Below are 19,466 nucleotides of genomic sequence, written 5' to 3'. Positions count from 1 at the left end.
CATAAAGTAAAAGAATTAATCATGGTTAAAGGCAGGCAAACATCAGCCCGATTATTAAAAATCAATATAAGTAGCAGATTCAAAAAGATTCTTTTTGTATTTTTTTTTTTTTAGTAACTTTGAATATCATTAATATTTTATTGACTTACTTTTTACTCCCTGAACCTTCTTGCTTCCTATCTTTTCCCACCTGGTGAAATATAATGAAAACTCTGATTTGGAATAAACATAATGAAAATATAAGAATCTAAAGAATTATAAAGCAAATGCCCAAACTTCCTGTTTGGGCAAATGAATGCTCTCTTAAAATGACTACCTAGCCTATCAAAATGTGTGTTTTTTTTTGTTTGTTTCATTTGAAACGTTTTGATCTTATCTATGTCGAGTTCATACTTGTGTTAACTATTCCTCCTTTGCTGTTTTGGCAATTCTTTTGCCATTGCTATCTCACACACGTGGAATGAGGAAATCAAGTGTGAGCAAAGAAAATCTCTAAAATGTAAACTTAGTGATTAGTAATATGCAACTACAGCTGTGTTTGCACAGAAACAGGTTACAATTGTGGTTGCTGTGATTGGAGAAAATAAGGCTGTTATTCCTTTTGGTGATTTTAAGTCCTCTCCCAATTGCCAGCAGATGTGATCTACAGGAGAGTAAAGTCCTGGCCTACCCTCCAGCTTCTTCAGTTTTGTTTTATGTGTCACTTTGTTTACCTTCATCTGTTTCTTCTCATGGCCTCTTTGTATTTCATCTACCATCAGAAAGTCATGATCATAGCTACAGAAAGCAGAACATTATGCTTTCTTTTCCATATATTTGGAGCACTGGGTTTCAAAACCCAAACCAGCCAACCAAACAAACAAATGAATTAATGTGCGTCAAATAATCTGTTATTCTGAAATCTCCTGGACTCAGTTCTTCCTCTATACATGTCTTTATAAACATTTAGAGAAGGAGGGAAAACATACACCTATTGCTCTATTATTACAAAATTGAAATGGTTGGCTTCCAAAGACTGTACTCAATGGAACAGGAGGAGAGTTCTGAATATGATTTACCCATGTGAGACTGAAGTGGGAGAACTGTGTCACCTCAAGGTTGGAAATGATGTCCATTCAGTGGCCTTACAGTGTGCAAGGCCTGTAAGATCTCTTTGCTCTGTACCTGCTCTAAGTACAAGCCATGACAAGAACTCTTGGGCCATCCAAGGCTGTGTGCATTTGAGGCAGATTGTCCACTTCCAGCCAATAAAGAGGAACGACTTGCAAATCTCATTTGGACTACAGGTGTGAGTCTCTTTTATTAGTATTCCTCCATTCTCAGTTTTCTGTGAGTTGGACCAACCCACCCATTCTCTATATCCGTGTGGTTATAAACATGGCTTTATGGGCCAGAAGTAACTTAGCTTGCATCTTACTTCTGCACCTCCCATCTGTGTTCTTGGACTAGTTACTAAAAGTCTCTGAGCCTCCTTTCCTGATATATAAAGTACATTCATGCATCCATTTAGTTCATCTAATAAGCATGTCTTGGGCACTACTAATATGCCAGTAATTATTCTAGATACAGTAACTCAGAGGTGTACACAAAAGAAAAATACCTGCTTTCATAGACTGACATTCTACTGAATGGAGGAGAGAAAAAGCATGTGATCAAATGAATAATAAGCTACCAAGTAATATCAAATAATTAGAGTATCATAAAAACAAACAAAAAAACATAAAGATGCAGTAGACACTATGGCAGAATGAGAGGCTAGAGGTCAGGGACAGGAAAGACCTCTGAGGAGGGAGCATTTAAACAGAGATGCAGATGGTAAGAAGGAAGCAGCCAGGAGAGTCTCTTGGTGGGGTTAAGGAGGGAAGAGATCAGTGCTGGCAAAGGAAGAAAGGTAGTAGAAGATCTATGGTGGGGCCAAATTTGACATATTTGGGAAACAGAAAAAATGCAAAGTCATTATACCATAGAAGAAAGAAACGAGGTATAGTAGATAATAGTATTTAGGAATGAAATAAGGCCACCACTCAAAGAGATTGGTTAAAATTGATAATGTATTCTACTGGCATTTAATGGAAGCTTTTTTCTAGACCTGAGTATATTATAATTGTTGAGTCCTCCTTTATCTCAGTTTTCTTTCTTTTCCCCCCATTTGTTTCTATACCAAAATGCCTTTTGAAAATATGAATCTACTATGGTTAAAAGATAAATCTAGTTTATGATGTATCTAGACAAGGATGTCAGTCGGGGTTGCTGGCTATCTACATGAAAGAAGCAGTTCCCAGATTGAGTGTAAGAAAACTTTTTTATTTTCTTACATTTTTCTTGAAATACACAGCCTTCCAGATAATGTTTTTCCTTGATTATTGATAGTTTTAAGGTATAGCCATCAGAGTACTGGCTGGAAACAGAATTTCACTCCAAATGATTCAACTGAAAAGACTGGATTAAAGGAGACTGGATAAAGGAGAAGTGTGGACAAGCTAAGGGAACTGAAAAAGGGATATTATGATACCCAGAGATGAGCAACTGAGAGCTAAAAGCAAGGAGAGGAGTGTTCTTAGAGACCAATGAGACCCAGAACTATCAAGGAGGGTCTTCCTGAAGGAGCTGTAGACAGAGAGCGATACAATCCCTACCAGAGAAACACGTGCCAAAGCAGAGAGAGAATGAAGAAGAAATGGTCATACTTCTCTCTACTCCCACTAGGTTCCCAATAGCTGAACCCAGTGAAATGCCATCAGATAAAAGAGCCAAGATGATGTGGTCTACAGAAGGGTCACTTCTTTGGGACATAGAACTCAGCAGAGAAGACATATAGGGGAGGAATAAACAGAAAACACCAGTACACATGGATAAATTGAGTACTTTTCTTTCCTCTTGACTGTACCACGGGGAAAAAAAAGAAAAACAAGAAAACAGTGCAAGGTCAGCAGAAGCTAGCATCTGCCTCTTTGCCTTAGGATTGGCAATCGATACAAACTGGTAGGAATGATGGCAAACTGTCTCTGTTTAAAGAAAGCAACTGCTCAACTCCAGGCCATGGTTGCTGTGATGTCTTTTCTCCAACACCAAATATGTGTTGTTTTCCTACACCAATTCTCCAATTCTCTAATGCTAACTGGGTGTCCGACAATTCAATTCAATGCTGAGACTAAGTACCCAGAGTTATCATCATATGCCACAGGTTTAAGGGCTCAGTCCCCAAGACTGTCCGCAGGCTCTCCACACTTCTAATGGGCCAACTACAAATTCAGGAGTTCCTGTGATTTACCCTCAGGTTTGATAATTCACTAGAGTTACCCACAGAATTCACAAAGACACTTTATTTATATATACCTGTATATTATAAAGGATACAATTCAGGAAGAGCCAAAAGGAATGCATAGGGCAACATATGTGGATGGCTCAGAGCTTCCCTGCCCTCTCTGGGTACACACCTGCCCAGAACACCAATGTGTTTGCCAACCCAGAAGCTCCTGAAACATGTCATCCAGTGTTTTTTTATGGAGGTTTAATTATACAGGCATGATGGATTAAATTATTGTTGGTGATTGAGCTCAATCTCTCGCCCCTCTTCACTCCTTCCAGTTTAGAGGGTGGGACTGAAAGCGTCAACCCTCAGATCACTCGGTCTTTCTAGTGACTATCCTCATCCCGAAGCTATGTCTGGATCCTCCCTAGAGTCATCTCATTGACATAAACTCAGATAGGGTGAAAGGGGGCTCATTATGAATAACAAAAGACATTCCTATCACTCAGGAAACCCCAAAGGATTTAGGAGTTCTGTGCCAAAACCAAGGACAAAGACCAAATTGATTTTTATTATACCGTAGGTACCATACAAAAAACATAGACAGAGCATCTCACCTTTAAGAGGAATCAGAAATTCAAATTTTCATATGAAGTCTCCCAACTTTAAATTTTGACAATCATTTAAAATTCTCCAAAAAACGTTTTTGCAGTCCAAACAAAACATAAGCGAAGGCTGAATTTGGCCCATGGTTTCCAGTTTGGGACACCTGACACAGAACTCCAGTGGTTTTCAACCCTGGCTACACACTGGAACCACCTGGGTAGTTTTGAAAAATATGTGCCTGGACTTCATGCCAGAACAATTAAGTCATAATCTCCTGGGCTGGGGCCCAGACACTGGTATTTTTTAAAATAGTTTCCTGATAATTTTAATGTACAGTCTTTATTTTAAATAAACTTTTTTATTTTTGAATAAGTTTAGTTTTATAGAAAAGTTTCAAAGATGATACAGGGTTCCTATATGCCCACACTCAGTTTCACGTGTTGTTAACACTTTACCCTGTCATGGCATATTTATAAAAATTAAGAAACTGACATTATTAACTAAACTCCAGACTTTATTTGGATTTCACCTTTTTTTTTTTTTTTCATTGATATCCTCTTTCCATTCCAGAATCCAATCCAGGGTACCATTTTGCATTTAGTTGTCATGTCTCATCAGTTGGCCTTGGTTAGTGATACTTTCTTAGACTTTCCTTGTTTTTCCTAAATACTGCTGGCCAGGTATCCTGGGGAATGACTCCAAATTAGCATTTGTCTGATGTTTTTCTTATGATAAGATTCATATTATGTATAGGTTTTTGGAAAGAATACCATACAGGTAAAGTGCCCTTCTGGTAATATCATAGCAGGGTATAGCTCATTTTTTTTAGAACAACCGCTCTAGTTAATAGTGGCTGATGGAATGGACCTAGCAGGATCCACCCAGCTTCATAACAGATCAGTATAGGAAATCAGAAGAGATCACATGAGGCCAGCAATGAGTTCCATCTCTTCCAAATAAACCATCTGAACTGAAAGTAAAGAGACAAGAATTCTATGCCAGGCTCATCCACTAACTAGCATTTAGGGAAGCCAACCAAAGTCTTCTCTAGTGGTAATTTCTTCCTCTGTACAATGTAGAAGTTATTTCTGGTCCTGAAATTATGTTATTCCAGAACTCTGAAGTGGATTTTCATTAGTCAAATATTGTCCACAGTTCTATACCCTAAGAGGAATGTGTTATAATGCTGAGCAAGACACTGGGTTTCTGAAGAGGGCGATGGCAGGGAGGCCACTCTGCTTCATCATTTGGCACTTAGGACACTTGTATCTTAAGAATGTCAAGGACCTGGCAGGAAAAAAAACAAATTTCAAAAACTAAGAAGAAAATTCAACTCATTCACTCATCTTTGTTCCTGGGACTCATTGTTATCCCTTTAGTTACAGTGGATTAAAAAGTAGATGACATAATTTGTTTTTGAAATGTCAGCAGTACACATTTTAGTACTTTAAAACAAATCTTTTAATGTTGACCCTTTGTGTAAATCTTAACGGAAATGAGGGATGACTGGCTTGCAGTGTTGGATGTTCGAAGTTGCCAATAATTTGTACAGAGCCTGTGATTGCAAAACCACAAAAATTTCACAATAGTGGAAACCTCTAATTAACCACAATAAACGACAGGGTGGCTTTGTCTTAAATACATGGTTAATAATGCTTATGCCTTTAAGGTCACAGACTGAGAGATTCTCCATTGGGGTGAGATAGGTAGGCTGCAAAGGTTTTGCAAAATACTTTTTCACCTCCGCATGTAAAGTCAGACCCAGAATGTTCTACTAATATTGGATCAGGCTCTCATCTGATGTAATTTGCCTGGGGGAATTGTATTGGCTGTAAAACTAGCTCCTCTTAGTAGCCGTTGAAAAAAAGTTTTAAAAAAAATCACAATTCTGTGGTGCGTTTTGAATGACGGAAGCCAGGTTCCTAGACACTGAGACAAGAAAGAATGTCACATGGGACCTTTAATGTGTACTTATATTTAAACATCAGACCTAACAGAAAATCCTTACGCTTTATACAATGATTAGAGCCTTGTAAGAACCTAATTAATGTATCGTCGGGCGAATGGTTGGCCCGGCCCATGAGCTGTTCTGAGGGACACACGAGGGTTCAGGTACCGCCTAGGAAGAATAGATGCACTTGTCGTGATTCAGTGGCCCATCTGAAAGGGACATGTAAAGGCAGCTTTGTCTGGCATGCCGCCTTTGCAGACACACTTGATAATGCTAGTGTCAGTTTCAACTGAAGCGTGTGCCAGATTGCAGATAGCTTGAGCTGGCATTTCAAAGCAGTTAATTGTGAAACTTGAGAAGAAAATGGGCACATTCTTCAGCGGTAGCTATTCAAACACAGTCTTTTTCCCCACCCCCACCCCCACCCCCAAAGCTCCGTGGGTCTCACTTTTGTTCTGCTCCCACAGAAAATGCATGAGGAACACTGAGCCTTTCCCCGTGGCAGTTCCTATATTGTTGTATTTCCTGGGACTGTTTTGCCTTGTTAAAATGTGCCCCGTGTATTAAAATGAAATTGTCACTGCTGGGCAGTACAACATAACACGGTTTGACACTAAGCGCCGGCAGCTACAGAAAACAGACTTTTATTGCATTTATTCTTTCAGAGATGAGAGTCTCTAAAGACTCACTGTAGACATTCACTTAGTTAAATCTGAATGAAGCGAAAATGAACAATCTATGCCACTGTCTTTGTGTGTGTAAAAACAGCCCCCATCCAGCTTGATATGGCTGTAAAACAGTCATAAGAAAAGACGATCATACTTAGAATCCAAAAGGGGAGACTTGAGGCTTATAACCCAGAACAAAAATATTTTAGGTGGGTCAAGTGGGCTAACCTCTTGATTTTCTTCTTTAGCTTCTTCTGAATTCCCTAAAACCCATTATGGAGAATCAACAAGCGCGCGCTTGCACACACACACACACACACACACACACACACACACACACGCACACCCATCTAGTTTTAGTCTTCATTTAGAATCCCATGTCATTTTAAGAAAAAGAGAAAGGATTTGATTTGCAGGACTCCTTGCAAGCAAGCTTTAGATTCTTAACTGCCTTTTATCTAGATGAGCACCCAGAGAGAGCTTGAACAGGGAGGGGGCTCTGGGGCATAAGCTTTTCATTCTGTAGCTTTCCTGGAATAAAAATTCCATAAAGTAACATCTGTAGTAATTAAGGGCTTACATTTCTTCTCCCATTCATGTCTCTGCTAGGAGGGAAGGTTATTTTCCCTAAGAGACAATAGATAGTAGATCCTATGGGAAGAGAGAAAGAATAGAATTAGAATTCTTTTGTTCCTAGAAAAAAAAGTTGGAAGACTTACTGTAAAAGATTCCACCAGAAAGAAAACATGGAGGAGTTAGGAAAATTGTACTTTGATGCTGCTAAATACCTGGAATGGGAAAAGAGGCATCTTGCCTGTCCAATCCAAATATCTTCTTATTTGGGGGAACTTGTGACTAAGCGGTAAACAAAATGCTATCTTTGTTTTTCATATGTTTGTTCTTTTAAGTTGCATGTTATTAAGCTTAAAATTCCTACACCCTGTTGGACAGAAAATGGATTCATTATTCCAATCTTCCTCCAAATAACACTTCTGTGGATTCATTGGGCCATCCGATGAATGAATACTAGCCTATTAATGTCCAATTTGTTTCCTGCACTTTCTTGTCATAGCAGGACCAGCTATACACTTTGTGGGACCAAGTGAAATGTAAAATGCAGGACCCCATGTTAGAAAATTACTAAGAACTTCAAGATGGTGACAGCAGAGTTTTCAACCAAGTGCAGGGTTGTTCTAAGAGTGTGGTTCTGTGGTTCTGCACAGGCCTCAGACCCGTGAAGTCAGTCATGCTTGATAGTTAGAGATTTATCATGTGTATCAATACAGAAAAATGTTCATCCATCCCATGCCTCATAGGAATGTAGAGCAGAAAAGAAATTTTTAAAAGTTTGTGTCAGAATTTCATTTCCCCAAATAGAATGTGCTCTGGAATACTGTCGTCAAATTCCTGAACCCGGTAACTCAAATGCCCTTGTCTACATTTCTCAGCTTTTCTCCAGGACTTTCCCTCCAGCCATAGTGGTCTTCTCACTCTACCCCACCTAAAAGGACACAGCCTCTCTCACCCTCCCAGCTCAGTCACCTGCCCTAATTACTTCTCCAAGGGCCCTCTTCGCCTTCTATGCTGACTTCTCACTTTTTTCCTAGCTTCTGGAATTCCTCTCACATTTCAGTCCCTACAGATGTAATAAATGTATTAATATTTGTCATTTGTTTACATATTTTTTCTTATCTTGTATGCATTACATGTAATATGGTCATATAATACCATCCGGAAAACACACATGAGATTCAGATGTAGGAAATTTTCACAACTTGTGTCAAAGGGCTCCATTCCAAGCTCATGTTAAAAGCTCATATGAATGACACAGCAGAAAACCCAAAATTATATTTTGCCTTTTAGACAAATTTCATACACATTCTTACATATGTTTGTGTTCTGTCTCTTAAATTTATTTTTGTCTCTAATGTGCTGTTTGTGGGACTTAATTTCCTTTCCTCAGCATCAAACCTTTAATTTCTAGCTTTCTCATCCAATTTTATAGAATAATAAAGCCCAAGTATAGTTAATTATTTAGAAAAATGTTGCTGATACTAGTCTATTTAGGATATGGCAACACTGCCAATATTGACATTATGATGGAATGGCTCAAAAGGTTCATTCATTAGCTTCTATGTGAGATGACAAAATTTGGCACAAGAAACCCAGTTTAGGGACATTGATATCTAGTATAAAAACATACAGGATTGTTCAAAATTCAAACTTAAGAAAGTTCAGGACCTCAGGTTTGTGTGTTTATATTCTCATCTCACATTTGGGCCACCAAATAATTCTCTGTTGTGTCTTTCACCCAGTGGGCTTTCGATAAAAGTGTCATGATGCCAATGACAACACTATCTTATCAATCATTGCTTTAGGCTGCAGGTAGTTGAAATAAAGCGTGTCTCCTCAGCAGTATAGCTTAGCAGTGACAGTATAGCTTTGGTGTCAGGCAGCCCTCAGTTAAAATCCGGACTCTGCCACTTATTAGCAAGGGAGTTCACCTCTCCACACCTCAGCACTCTCATTGATATGAAGAACAATCACAAAATATAGTCAGTAATATTATAATAGCTATGGGTAGTGCCAGGTAGGTGCTGGACTTGTCCGGTAGATCACTTCACAGATTGTGTAAATGTCTGGCCACTATGCTGCACTCCTGACACTGATATGGAAAAAAAAAAAAAAAAAAATATATATATATATATATATATATATATATATATATATATATATATAGAGAGAGAGAGAGAGAGAGAGAGTGTCAACTACAATGAAAAACAAAAATTAACAAAAGAGAGACAGTAAAACAAGCAATCAAACAAACGAAAAAAACCAAACAAGAACTACCTTCCAAATTTGTATATTCAATGGGTATTTATCGAGTACTTTCAGTTGCCAAACATGGTTGTGCGATTTAAATAAAATAATACGTCAGTATTCCTTCTGGGTGAAGACTCAGCACAGTGCCAGCCCTATAGGCAACTTTCAATATAGTAAATAATACTCATGACAATGAGTTTGTGATGTCCTATTGGCCTGGTCATGGTGGTCATGCCAACAGGTGACGATTGTGGTGAAGTTTTCAAATCCAGCTTTTCTATGGCTTTCCTGTTTCCCCTTTTGTTTTTCTTTTTCCTGAATATGCACAACTTTATGCAACGTATATGATCCCCTGTTTACTTATTTTTCCAGAATGGAGTCTACTGAAAAATGTGAAGTGGTAATTCAACATTTTAATGGGAAATATCTGAAAACACCACCAGGCATCCCAGGTAAGAAACACCATTAAGTAATCATTCAGTAGTATCTAGGCTCATTGCTACCATTAGAATGAGTACATGGTAAGGCTCTTCATGGGTTACTGGGAGGGAAAAGTTTGTTTTTATAAATGTGTAGTTTTTTAATATTGTGTAGCAACTCATCTTTCTCAAAAGTACCTAAACCTTCTTGGTGATTCTTCTTTGGCCTTCTTTTGAATCTCTGCTCATATCCTAAAGTGAATTAGAAGAAAAACATAGCCAAGAATAGTTAAAAATGCACTTGAAGTGAAGGAAGTTTATGACTCCTTTCATTAATATTGGTATCTTGATTTCTAATTTATAAAATATCTGAACAGTGATATTCACAGTAGAGTCCACAGACTGATGCCCATTTCCAAACATATCTTACCAGCCCATGGCAAGAAGAGGACAGAAAGTGAGAGTAAGCATTTAAAAACTTTTATGGCAATTTGACATTGCCATAAAATCTGAGTGCATAATTTCTTATTTTACAAAATTGTCAGTTACTGACATATTGAAAAAAATTATTGAAGATGTCCATTCATCAGAGACAGTTTGAGAAACACCAATCTAGACTATTCCAGGGCATTTTACATTTCCCAAGGCATAATTCTTATGTACACACATCGTAAAATGACATAACTTTAGGCTGCTAAAAACTACATCCAACTTACAAGAATTGAATATTCGTATATCACATGTTAGGACTTAAGGTAGAAATGCCTGCTCAGTGTGATATTAATCTGGTAGTAGTATATACGGGACATATTTAATACTAGGTAAGTAAACTTAAAAATATATCTTATGCATAAAAACATTAAAGATCGAATGAGGTGTTAAAAAAAGTTACGAGCCGATAAAAAAAAAATATCTGACTAATGTATGTTGGCTTATTGTTGCTCTTCTGTTTTTGGTGATTCTCAAGGGGGGAATGTGACTTCTTCAGCCTTCTAATATTTTCCCTTTGATCTTTTAAAGCTGGATTTCTAGGGTGTTTGCTATGTAAAACACACGGTTGGAGAGTTCAGGGACTGAGCATTTCAATTCCTTAAAATATATTGAGGTCATGAGGAAGTCTGAGCAAAAAAAGAAATATTTGGTGGAGCGGTCAGAGTCCTTTTATGAGTTGGTTGATTTGAGGAGGATGTCAGGAAAGGAGAAAGGCCTTTCAGACTGACAAACTTGGATGATCTGGGAAATCCTAAGTTGCTTCTCTTGGTTAGTCAGAGAGTCAACACACAGTGAAGCCTGTATCTCCATTTGGCTAGCTTTCCTGCATAGCATTGCCATGAGGACCGACTGCATTATAATCCTGTTGGAGACATATGGTGTTGTTAAGAAAAGAGTTAGCAGTTTACATCTCAGCATGTAAGCTGCCCTTGCATTTTAGGAGACTGATTTATTTATTTATTTATTTATTTATTTATTTATTTATTTATTTATTTATTTTAGCATAAAAAGCAATTTAAGATGCTCTGCTCAGACCCATCACTGAATAAAAAAAGTTGAATTGTGGCAGAATTTCCCCCTTATTTATCTCATTTTATCCAACAGATGCCTAGCTATGTAGAAAGCATTCAAACGACGTGTGGATTATATGGTTATATAAACATTTAAGAATGAGCAAATTATATAGAAATTGTCAATTTAAGTTCTAATACAGGTCTCCCTGTTTTAGGTGAATTCTTCCTTTTCAGAAAAAGAGATTGAAATCCCTCTTGACTCCATGGATTTGAAACTGTTGTATTTGGTTTCCCCATCACACATACAGCTGGTTAAGACAATTTAGGACTAAAGACAAAGAGAGTCACTAAAAATCCCCAAATGTCTGGGCATCCTTCCTGAATATGCAGACTGTGACATCAGCCTATCTAATATCATAGCTACACCCAATGGATACATTGTGAATAGCAAGAACTTAGTTATGAGTCCCTCACTCACTTTTCTCTCAGGGAACCATGAGAGGCAACGTAATTATGTTCAGTTAGAAAACTCTTAAGAGACATAACTTTATGCTTCTGAGATTTGCACTCAACATCATAAAATTACATATAAAATATTAATCATTATTAGTATTTCAATTTATGCATTGGAAGTCAAACAGAATTTAATAAAGGCTTCAAATGCTAACAGAACGTTTAATTTTTGATATTTAAATTGTATATGGAATAAAAGAGGACATAACGCAAGATGTGGGTATTTTGGAAGATACAATAGTAAAATACCCTCATTGGGTACATTTACTAAGTCAAGACAGGTATAATCAAATTTGTGTGTGTGCTGTTTGCCTTCCGTGATCCCCATTGCTTATTTGTTGTAGGTGGTTGAAATCTTATTTTCAGAAACTCATATCATAATCCAGTTATCTATTCCATCTTGAAGACTGTGAGTGGGATGTCACTCTGAGCTCTGATGTCAGATTGGAATCCATTCCTTGGGCATTTTCAAAAGAAGTGACAAATTTCCTAACTTTTTCATTACTAGCATAGCTTTAGAGAGACTGTCTTTGCTTGCGGGTGTACTAATTAAAACCAACTATTATATAATTGATCTAGCCCTACCGGCAACTAAAATAGAATTTAAAATATATATTAAAAAAAAAAATCTCGGTGTTGCACATTATCAAGATTTGGCACCTTTGAATCCAGAAGTTTGCAGTTTTGTAGAACTCACATTGATTGTTCCAATATAATGCTTTAAGGTTGTTTGATTGACAGACCCACAATAACGCAATAATGACCTGAGATTCTCAGGCCATAAGAGAGCTGCTGAAAACATTGCATGTTAAGTCAATTATCTTTTTCTCTGACCAGAATTCGGTTTTAATCTTACTCTATGCAAGTAGAGAACAATTGGTATGACATTCACATACTTTACTTCTCCGTGTAGGGACAACTTGGGGAACTATGCACATGTCATTGAGCAAACATAGTGAGTGCCATTTTGGCTTCTGTCACTCTTGGCAATGATTCCTTTTAAAGGAGATGCTAAGTTATTATTATTATTATTTTCTTTTCTGAGATGGCCATCTAGTTTCTCAGTTCTGTATTGTGTTATTTCCATAAAAGAACAAGAAAAAAGTCCACTTTAACCCAAAATCTTGACATTGCTCTGGATTTCAAATTCTATAAACATTACAGTTAAGAATATTTGCAAGGGCATATACATTGACCACATTTATGTTGCTGTCTCCATTTTGATTTGCATTATTTTAGGAACAGTGTACTCATTATTTATATTTCATGATGGTATTTAGTTTTGATCCCTGACAGATTGTGTGAGCTATTTGTGTGGATACTTCTTTTGACTTAGGCTTTTTTTCTCTGGGCTCTTCTTTCTGTTCATAAACGATCTAATTTTAATGAATACATCATGGATTGTTAATGCCTATTAGAGCCTCCCAGAACTAGCTCTGTTCATTTTGAATTATAATTTTATTCCCAGATTTTGGTTACCTGGATCAATGGCACTAAAGATACCTGCCAAAAATCAAATTATTTGAATTGTGGTGTATATGGTACAGTAAATTAAATATCAGACGTCTGTGTTGCTACAAGCAGGTGGGCAGGAGAGGCCAGAGATGTGTATTAAACACTGTCAATCACTGTAGCCATCCTCAGAAAGAAATCATCCAGCATTTTCTTCCTTCCCTAGAGGGAAACAAAAACACAGTGTTCCATAAATGTTGCATGTCCTACGTATCGATCTTAATGTTTTCTGGACAAAATGAAGGATCATTAGTTGCTTGCCTGCCTAACCCCAGACATTTCTTTGTCCCATAATGAATTGCACAGCAACGGTATGCAGCTCCAGAGCGTTCCCTTTTCAAACCTCTGGCAAAAGCAAAGGGTAAGTTCCCAGACACTTCAGGGATCCGTGGGGCATGAACTTGAAAGGCTCACTTTCAAAGAGCCCCCAGAGCAGAGCGGTGCACCATGCGGAAAAAGCTTCCACATGTAAGGACGTGTATTGATGAACAGGACGTGCAGGCTAGTTTGTAGAAAAATAAATCATGTTTTGCTCTTGAACTAGACTTTTGCCTGTAAGCACATGTTCTTATTAGTGGAGCAGTCTTTCAGAAGAAAATGAAGTAATTATCTTTTAGTATGATGTCCTTACTCTTTAGATAATTATTTCTGATCCCAAATGAACTCCAAGAAGTAGGGAAGGGTTCAGAGAGAGCTCAGCATATGTGGGGATCTTTTATTTTTTTAACAAATCTTGTGATTTGTTACAGAAATTTGGACAATTAAATGACAGAGGAATCATTTTTTCTAAGAAAATAGAACTGTGCCTTCTTGATGTTTTGACATAATTTTACTATTGCATGTTTATGCAAATAAAAAAATGTACATGATACTGGATATGTTTGTATACTTTCTGGAGGCATGCAAGAAAAAATATTTAAAATCTGATAATCTTTAAAGAAAATGAAGAAATAAAATGTTGTTTGATAAATGTAAACTTCTCCCAGAGTAAAAAAAATATCAACAATGTACTTAAATGAAACATATTAAAAGACATGGTTTGAAATTCTGAATATTTGAGCAATAGATACGCAATTTTTTATTAATGAAATATGTTGCAGACCCTCCCAATCAGTTTCCCCACTGGTACCAGTCTATTAACTCCACAAATGCAACTATAGTTCAGTAAGAATCAGCAAATATTATGATATACAGAAAAATATTGTGGTGTACAGTTTGGCAAAAATATACTTTTATGATTCTCCTGAGGGGAAGCATTGCCTAATACTGAGTTTTTCATCTTTGTGAACCTAAGACATCACTTACATAATAAACTGTAAAAACTACAGCCCCTAACTGAGTATCAGTTTAGATTTCTTATTAAGAGGAATTTTGCCATAGTGAGGAGCTAATTTCTATGAAGCCTCTCATCTTAAATGTTAGTAATGCATGATTTCTATGCACCAAATACAGAGTTGCTTCATGATGAAACACTGTTGGACTATCGTTAGTGAACTTTACAGATCAGCCTGACTACTGCATGGTCAAAAGAGTCTTAGAGTCTGTATGAATTCTATGGACGTGGACTTGGTCAGTCATTTCTCAACCTTCCTATAGTGCCACACACGCCTGATACAGTGAAAGTAAACACATTATGACATGGTAACTGATTAGATAGGGAGGAAGAGAGAGAGACAATTTCATTTCTAAATCTAGATAAAGAAAATGTACAGGGGGTCATCCTCAGTTTAGAAATTAATGGAATGGGTTTTGTGCCCAGTGCTACATCCTTTTTTCTTCCTGCGGTTGCAGCTGCAGATGAGATGGACAGTCTCCATACACCCTGGAAGGATGCCATCTCAAGCATCCACAGAAGCACTCCACTTTTCTACCTCAGGGCAAAATCTATAAAAGCTCACTCAACGTGACAAAGGTTTTCTGCAAACTTTGGAAGAGTTATCACTCCCCGAGACAACCCTCAATCAATGGGACATGAGGGTTAGTGACTAAGATAGGGCTTCCTGTCCTTTGGAAGGACAATTCTGAGTGACATTCCACAGGGTTTCTTCGGGTATTGCCCATGGAAGTAACAAGCTCAGTGAGGCATCTCTTATTGATTTGCTTTCTTCCCCACCTTCCTTTTCCTTTTCTATCATATCTGCTTCCGCACATCAGCTCCCAATTAAACTACCTTGTCCCAAGCTCTGACTTGACGGAACGCAAATTAAGGCAGGTGTTCTAGGAATTGTAGAGGACTACATTTTGTTTTAATACTTATGGTGATAGAGGAAGATAGACTCAAGCTAAAGCAGTGAAATGAATTTCATGGACCAAATATATTGTTTTCATGATTCTTTTTTTCTTTTCTACAGTAGCACTTATGAACCACATATTAGGGATGATAAAGGCAAATATTAGTGGTAGTAGACAGATGGTAGACAGGGTTTAAATTTAGCAAGAGAGGTATGGAAGAAGATAAGGACAAAGTGCCATCAATGACATGGCTGACCTCAGAATAGTTGAACCCATACGTAAGTGCATGCTTGATAAAAATGGAGAGGGAATAAGGGACTAGCATAGGGTCAGAATGGCAGCAAAGTGAAGGTGAGTTACAGTCATAGAAAATTAAGGACACAGGGAAAGGAATTTGTGAGCTTTTGGCCTTGGATAAATGGAGAGTAGTGGACGTTGATAATGAGCTCCAGTGTGTGATGCCCGTAGTTGACTGAAATAAAATAGAGACAATCTTTAGCTGAACAATTGAAGGCTTCTGATTAGACTACTGAAAGGTTTTTCCACAAAACTGTAGATTTCCTTACTTAATCTCACACTTCCCTTGATGTTCTCTGAAGTTCTAATCTTCATGGGAGCAGCTTAGACTGTGTGAACAGCGCTGCAGTAATATTTTATTTATTTGACACTGAGTTCTCCAAATCAGGGTTTATTTCTTTTTTGTCGCTTCAAGGGTTATTGCTTAGCTCAGTGTGGATTCTCAATAAATGTTCTTTGAAGTTGATGCATAATTCCATGAATTGAATAATCCTCATACTTTTATTTTCTTTTAATGAACTTCCTGAGGGTGTGGGGGGGAGACACAGCTCCTGCTAAACAAACATCAACAAACTTGGAGGCAAACACTGAGCGACATCTTTAAATATTTTCTTAATTTTTGATAAAATTCTCATTTGTATATCTAAATATACAGAGAGAGCAAGGGAGCACTAAATATTCACAAGAAAAAGAAACTTAATTTGAGAAAGATTCTAGTTACTTTTAAAATGCCTCTCTTTTTTCAAGGCTGCTTTTCAAGGTGTTATGCTGGCAGTGTAATTCTTTAAATAACTCATTCCTGGCACAATGATAAATTCTGTTTTCCAGCGTGCCAAATAATCTTGCTGAATTTATTTTGAAATAATGTCTAAATCTTAACTTTTGGCATTGGATCTAGTAAAGCAGCATCACTATGCTTCACTCCCCCCCCTTTGTAACTTCTTTTTCACCTAATAAATGTAAATGTCTGGAAAACAAACAGAATAGTTTCTTGGTCTATGCTTTTGTCCCTTTTGGCATGATATTGCTTCTCCCTGCCTTAAGGAAGTACTACATTGACTTATTATTCCTATTATAATTTAATACTATAATAACACCTATACTGTTTAATTAATATAATATGGTCAATATGCTTTGCTAACCATGTGTTTTTTATAATTATATATAAGCATCAATGCTTAGCAGCAGAATTTGTCTGGAGTCTCCACGTGGCACCAAAATCTGACTCTCTTTTTATTTATTTATTTTCTTAAACACAATTTTGTGGGCTAGAGAGGAGGGATGAGGAGGTTTTTCTATACATCTCCAGAATCACCAGCCACCTTCATCTGTCATTTCTAAAATACTAACTCCATACAGGTCTTCAAAAATTTCTGCATTGAAGATACACAGTAAAAACTTACAAAATAAATTATGAAACCTTCATTTTATTTCTAAGACGATGTTGGGCTTTGCCTGCTGTCAGTATCGCTAATGAGTATGTAGTTAAAGCATTTAGTGTCTGTTGTCTGAATGAGTCCGATTAGCAAGCAAAGAAGGTTGAGTGGCTTAAGACCAATTAAGACAAAAGTCGTGGAAACCAAGCTCTGAATAATCAAGTGCTTAGTGCATTTCCAAATCTAGAATCTCATTTGATAGGGTTGATTTAAAAGTACATTCTAACCAATTTTTGGATAAATGGATAACATCTGTTTTAGATACTTGCCACTCTCTCCAAGTAACCATCAAGGAGCCTGCCATGCACACAACCCATTATTTATTATCTAATGTTTTAGAATGAAAAATATGCAAAATTTATGAACATATTTTAAAAGGACTATGAATGTAAATGCTCACTAGACAAGCTCTGAACCACCCATCATTTGTTTATCTTATAACTGTTTCCTCTGATTTCTTCTTTAAGCATATGAATAATGAGTCAATTAGTTTACTATTATTTTGTCATTTTTCAGTACCGAAAAAGAAATATTTTATAGGAAATTGGCATGCTTATGATCATTTTTTATACACTTCAAATATTTCCAAGACACTTTTGTCGCATTACATAAACATTTTTCTAAACAGAACTTTGATCTTTATCTTTCCCTTTACCCTCAAACAATTGGCCCACAAACTCTTAGTGTAAGGATTGAAACTTGCTGTTTGTTTTATGTTTCAAGCATCTAACCCAATACATGTCACAGAGAGGTACTAATACTTATTTGTTAGACAAGTAAATATCTACTTGTGGTAGGCAGAATAATGCTCTCTCTCCCCCAAAGATCTCTAGGTCCTAGTTCCCACTACCTGTGAATATGTCAGGTTACATTACAAAAAGGTATTAATATTGCAGTTGAAATTAAGGTGATAATTAACTGACCTTAAAAATAGAGAAACTATCCTGGATTATCTGGACGGGCCCAATGTAATTACAAGGGTCTATGAAAGTGGAGAAGAGGAGCAGAATAGATTAGAGTGATACTATTGAAAAGGACTTGACCCACCATTGCTAACCTTGAAGATGGAAGAGTGGGACAGCCTCTGGAGCTGGAAAAGGGAAAGGTTTGGGTCCTCCCCTAAAGCCTCCAGGAAGACACCCGGCTCTATTTACATGACAATTTTATCCCAGTGTTGGATTTCTGACCTACAGAACTATAAGATAGTAAATGTGGGTTACTGTTTGCCCCTAAATTTTCATTACTGTGTTATAGCTGCAACAGGAAACTAATATACTAGTATAGAACTTGTTTCAACTGAGTATCATGCAAACTATTTCTAAATTACATTACTAAACAGCCCCTGGGGAATTTTCTTAGCTTCTCCTTTTTAAAGCTTTGAATTATTTGGGTTGCTTGTATGTTAAATAAGAAAAAAGAAAACTCTTGTTAATTATTTGGACTTTACAATTTCCTTATATGTTCTTTTTAGGATATGTGAGCATAGAAGACAGTCAAACATCTAAAAAGAGAGTCTTTGAGGGGAGAGGGGTCCTTAGATCTCAAAGCATGTTATTGTTGACCCAAATAAATCAAGTATTAATTAAAACCATCTGGTTCCATAAAATATGCCAGGAGAAGTATACCAATTTATAAATCTAAATTCATGCAAATATATATCTCTTGCATCTCAACCTAATACTTGTTTTCAATAATTCTTGTTATTGAAAAACCTTTAGGGCTTAGAAGAGCTCATAGAGGTTATCTAGGTAATATTAGCTTTATGTTCGAGGAGATTATGTCTAAAGCTTGGATATTGCTCCCACTCCAAGTCACTATTCTTTGAAATAAAAAGTGTGCTAGAGTTTTACATGGTTGAGTCCTAATATGAAAGCTTAGTTTTGAGACACAAAGTAAAAATTCAGGGAGACAACTATAGACACTTCTACGTGTTAACAAAGATATATAGATAAGTCTTATTATTCAAGTGATTAAAAAAACTTTCAGTGAATTTATGAAAATGTATTTCTCAGCCAACGGTGGATGATAGCCCTGTAGCAAGATTAGGAGGCTGTAAATATGAAAACAGTTATTTTCTCTTGAACTGATAATGGGATTTACTTTGGACCAGAAGTTTTTATCGAATACTTGTAATAGTTGTGTCACTGAAATATCCTAAAGTAAACTGACCGAACAATTGAAGTTGATTTCTAGCTGTTTGATATTAGAGCAAATGTTAACGCTCCCAGGGTGCTTGCTTTCCCTGTCAACCAAC

At 36.9% G+C, this 19,466-nt stretch overlaps 1 protein-coding gene across 15 annotated transcripts in view; it reads left to right on the top strand.

Annotated features, from left to right (window-relative positions):
• Nucleotides 1-19,466, top strand: part of RBMS3 (RNA binding motif single stranded interacting protein 3) — a 1,228,141-nt gene that overhangs the window by 999,363 nt on the left and 209,312 nt on the right. For all 15 annotated transcript variants that reach the window (XM_088798298.1, XM_088798292.1, XM_088798297.1 and 12 more), the window contains one exon: nt 9,671-9,750. In XM_088798298.1, the coding sequence (XP_088654424.1) occupies nt 9,671-9,750 (80 nt within the window). The remainder of the gene's footprint in view (nt 1-9,670; nt 9,751-19,466) is intronic.

The sequence above is a fragment of the Rhinolophus sinicus genome, chromosome 5 (genome assembly GCF_057876585.1).
Source record: "Rhinolophus sinicus isolate RSI-liver-muscle chromosome 5, RSI-T2T, whole genome shotgun sequence".
NCBI classification, from domain to species: Eukaryota; Metazoa; Chordata; class Mammalia; order Chiroptera; family Rhinolophidae; genus Rhinolophus; species Rhinolophus sinicus.
This window is presented reverse-complemented; position numbering and strand designations above follow the sequence as displayed.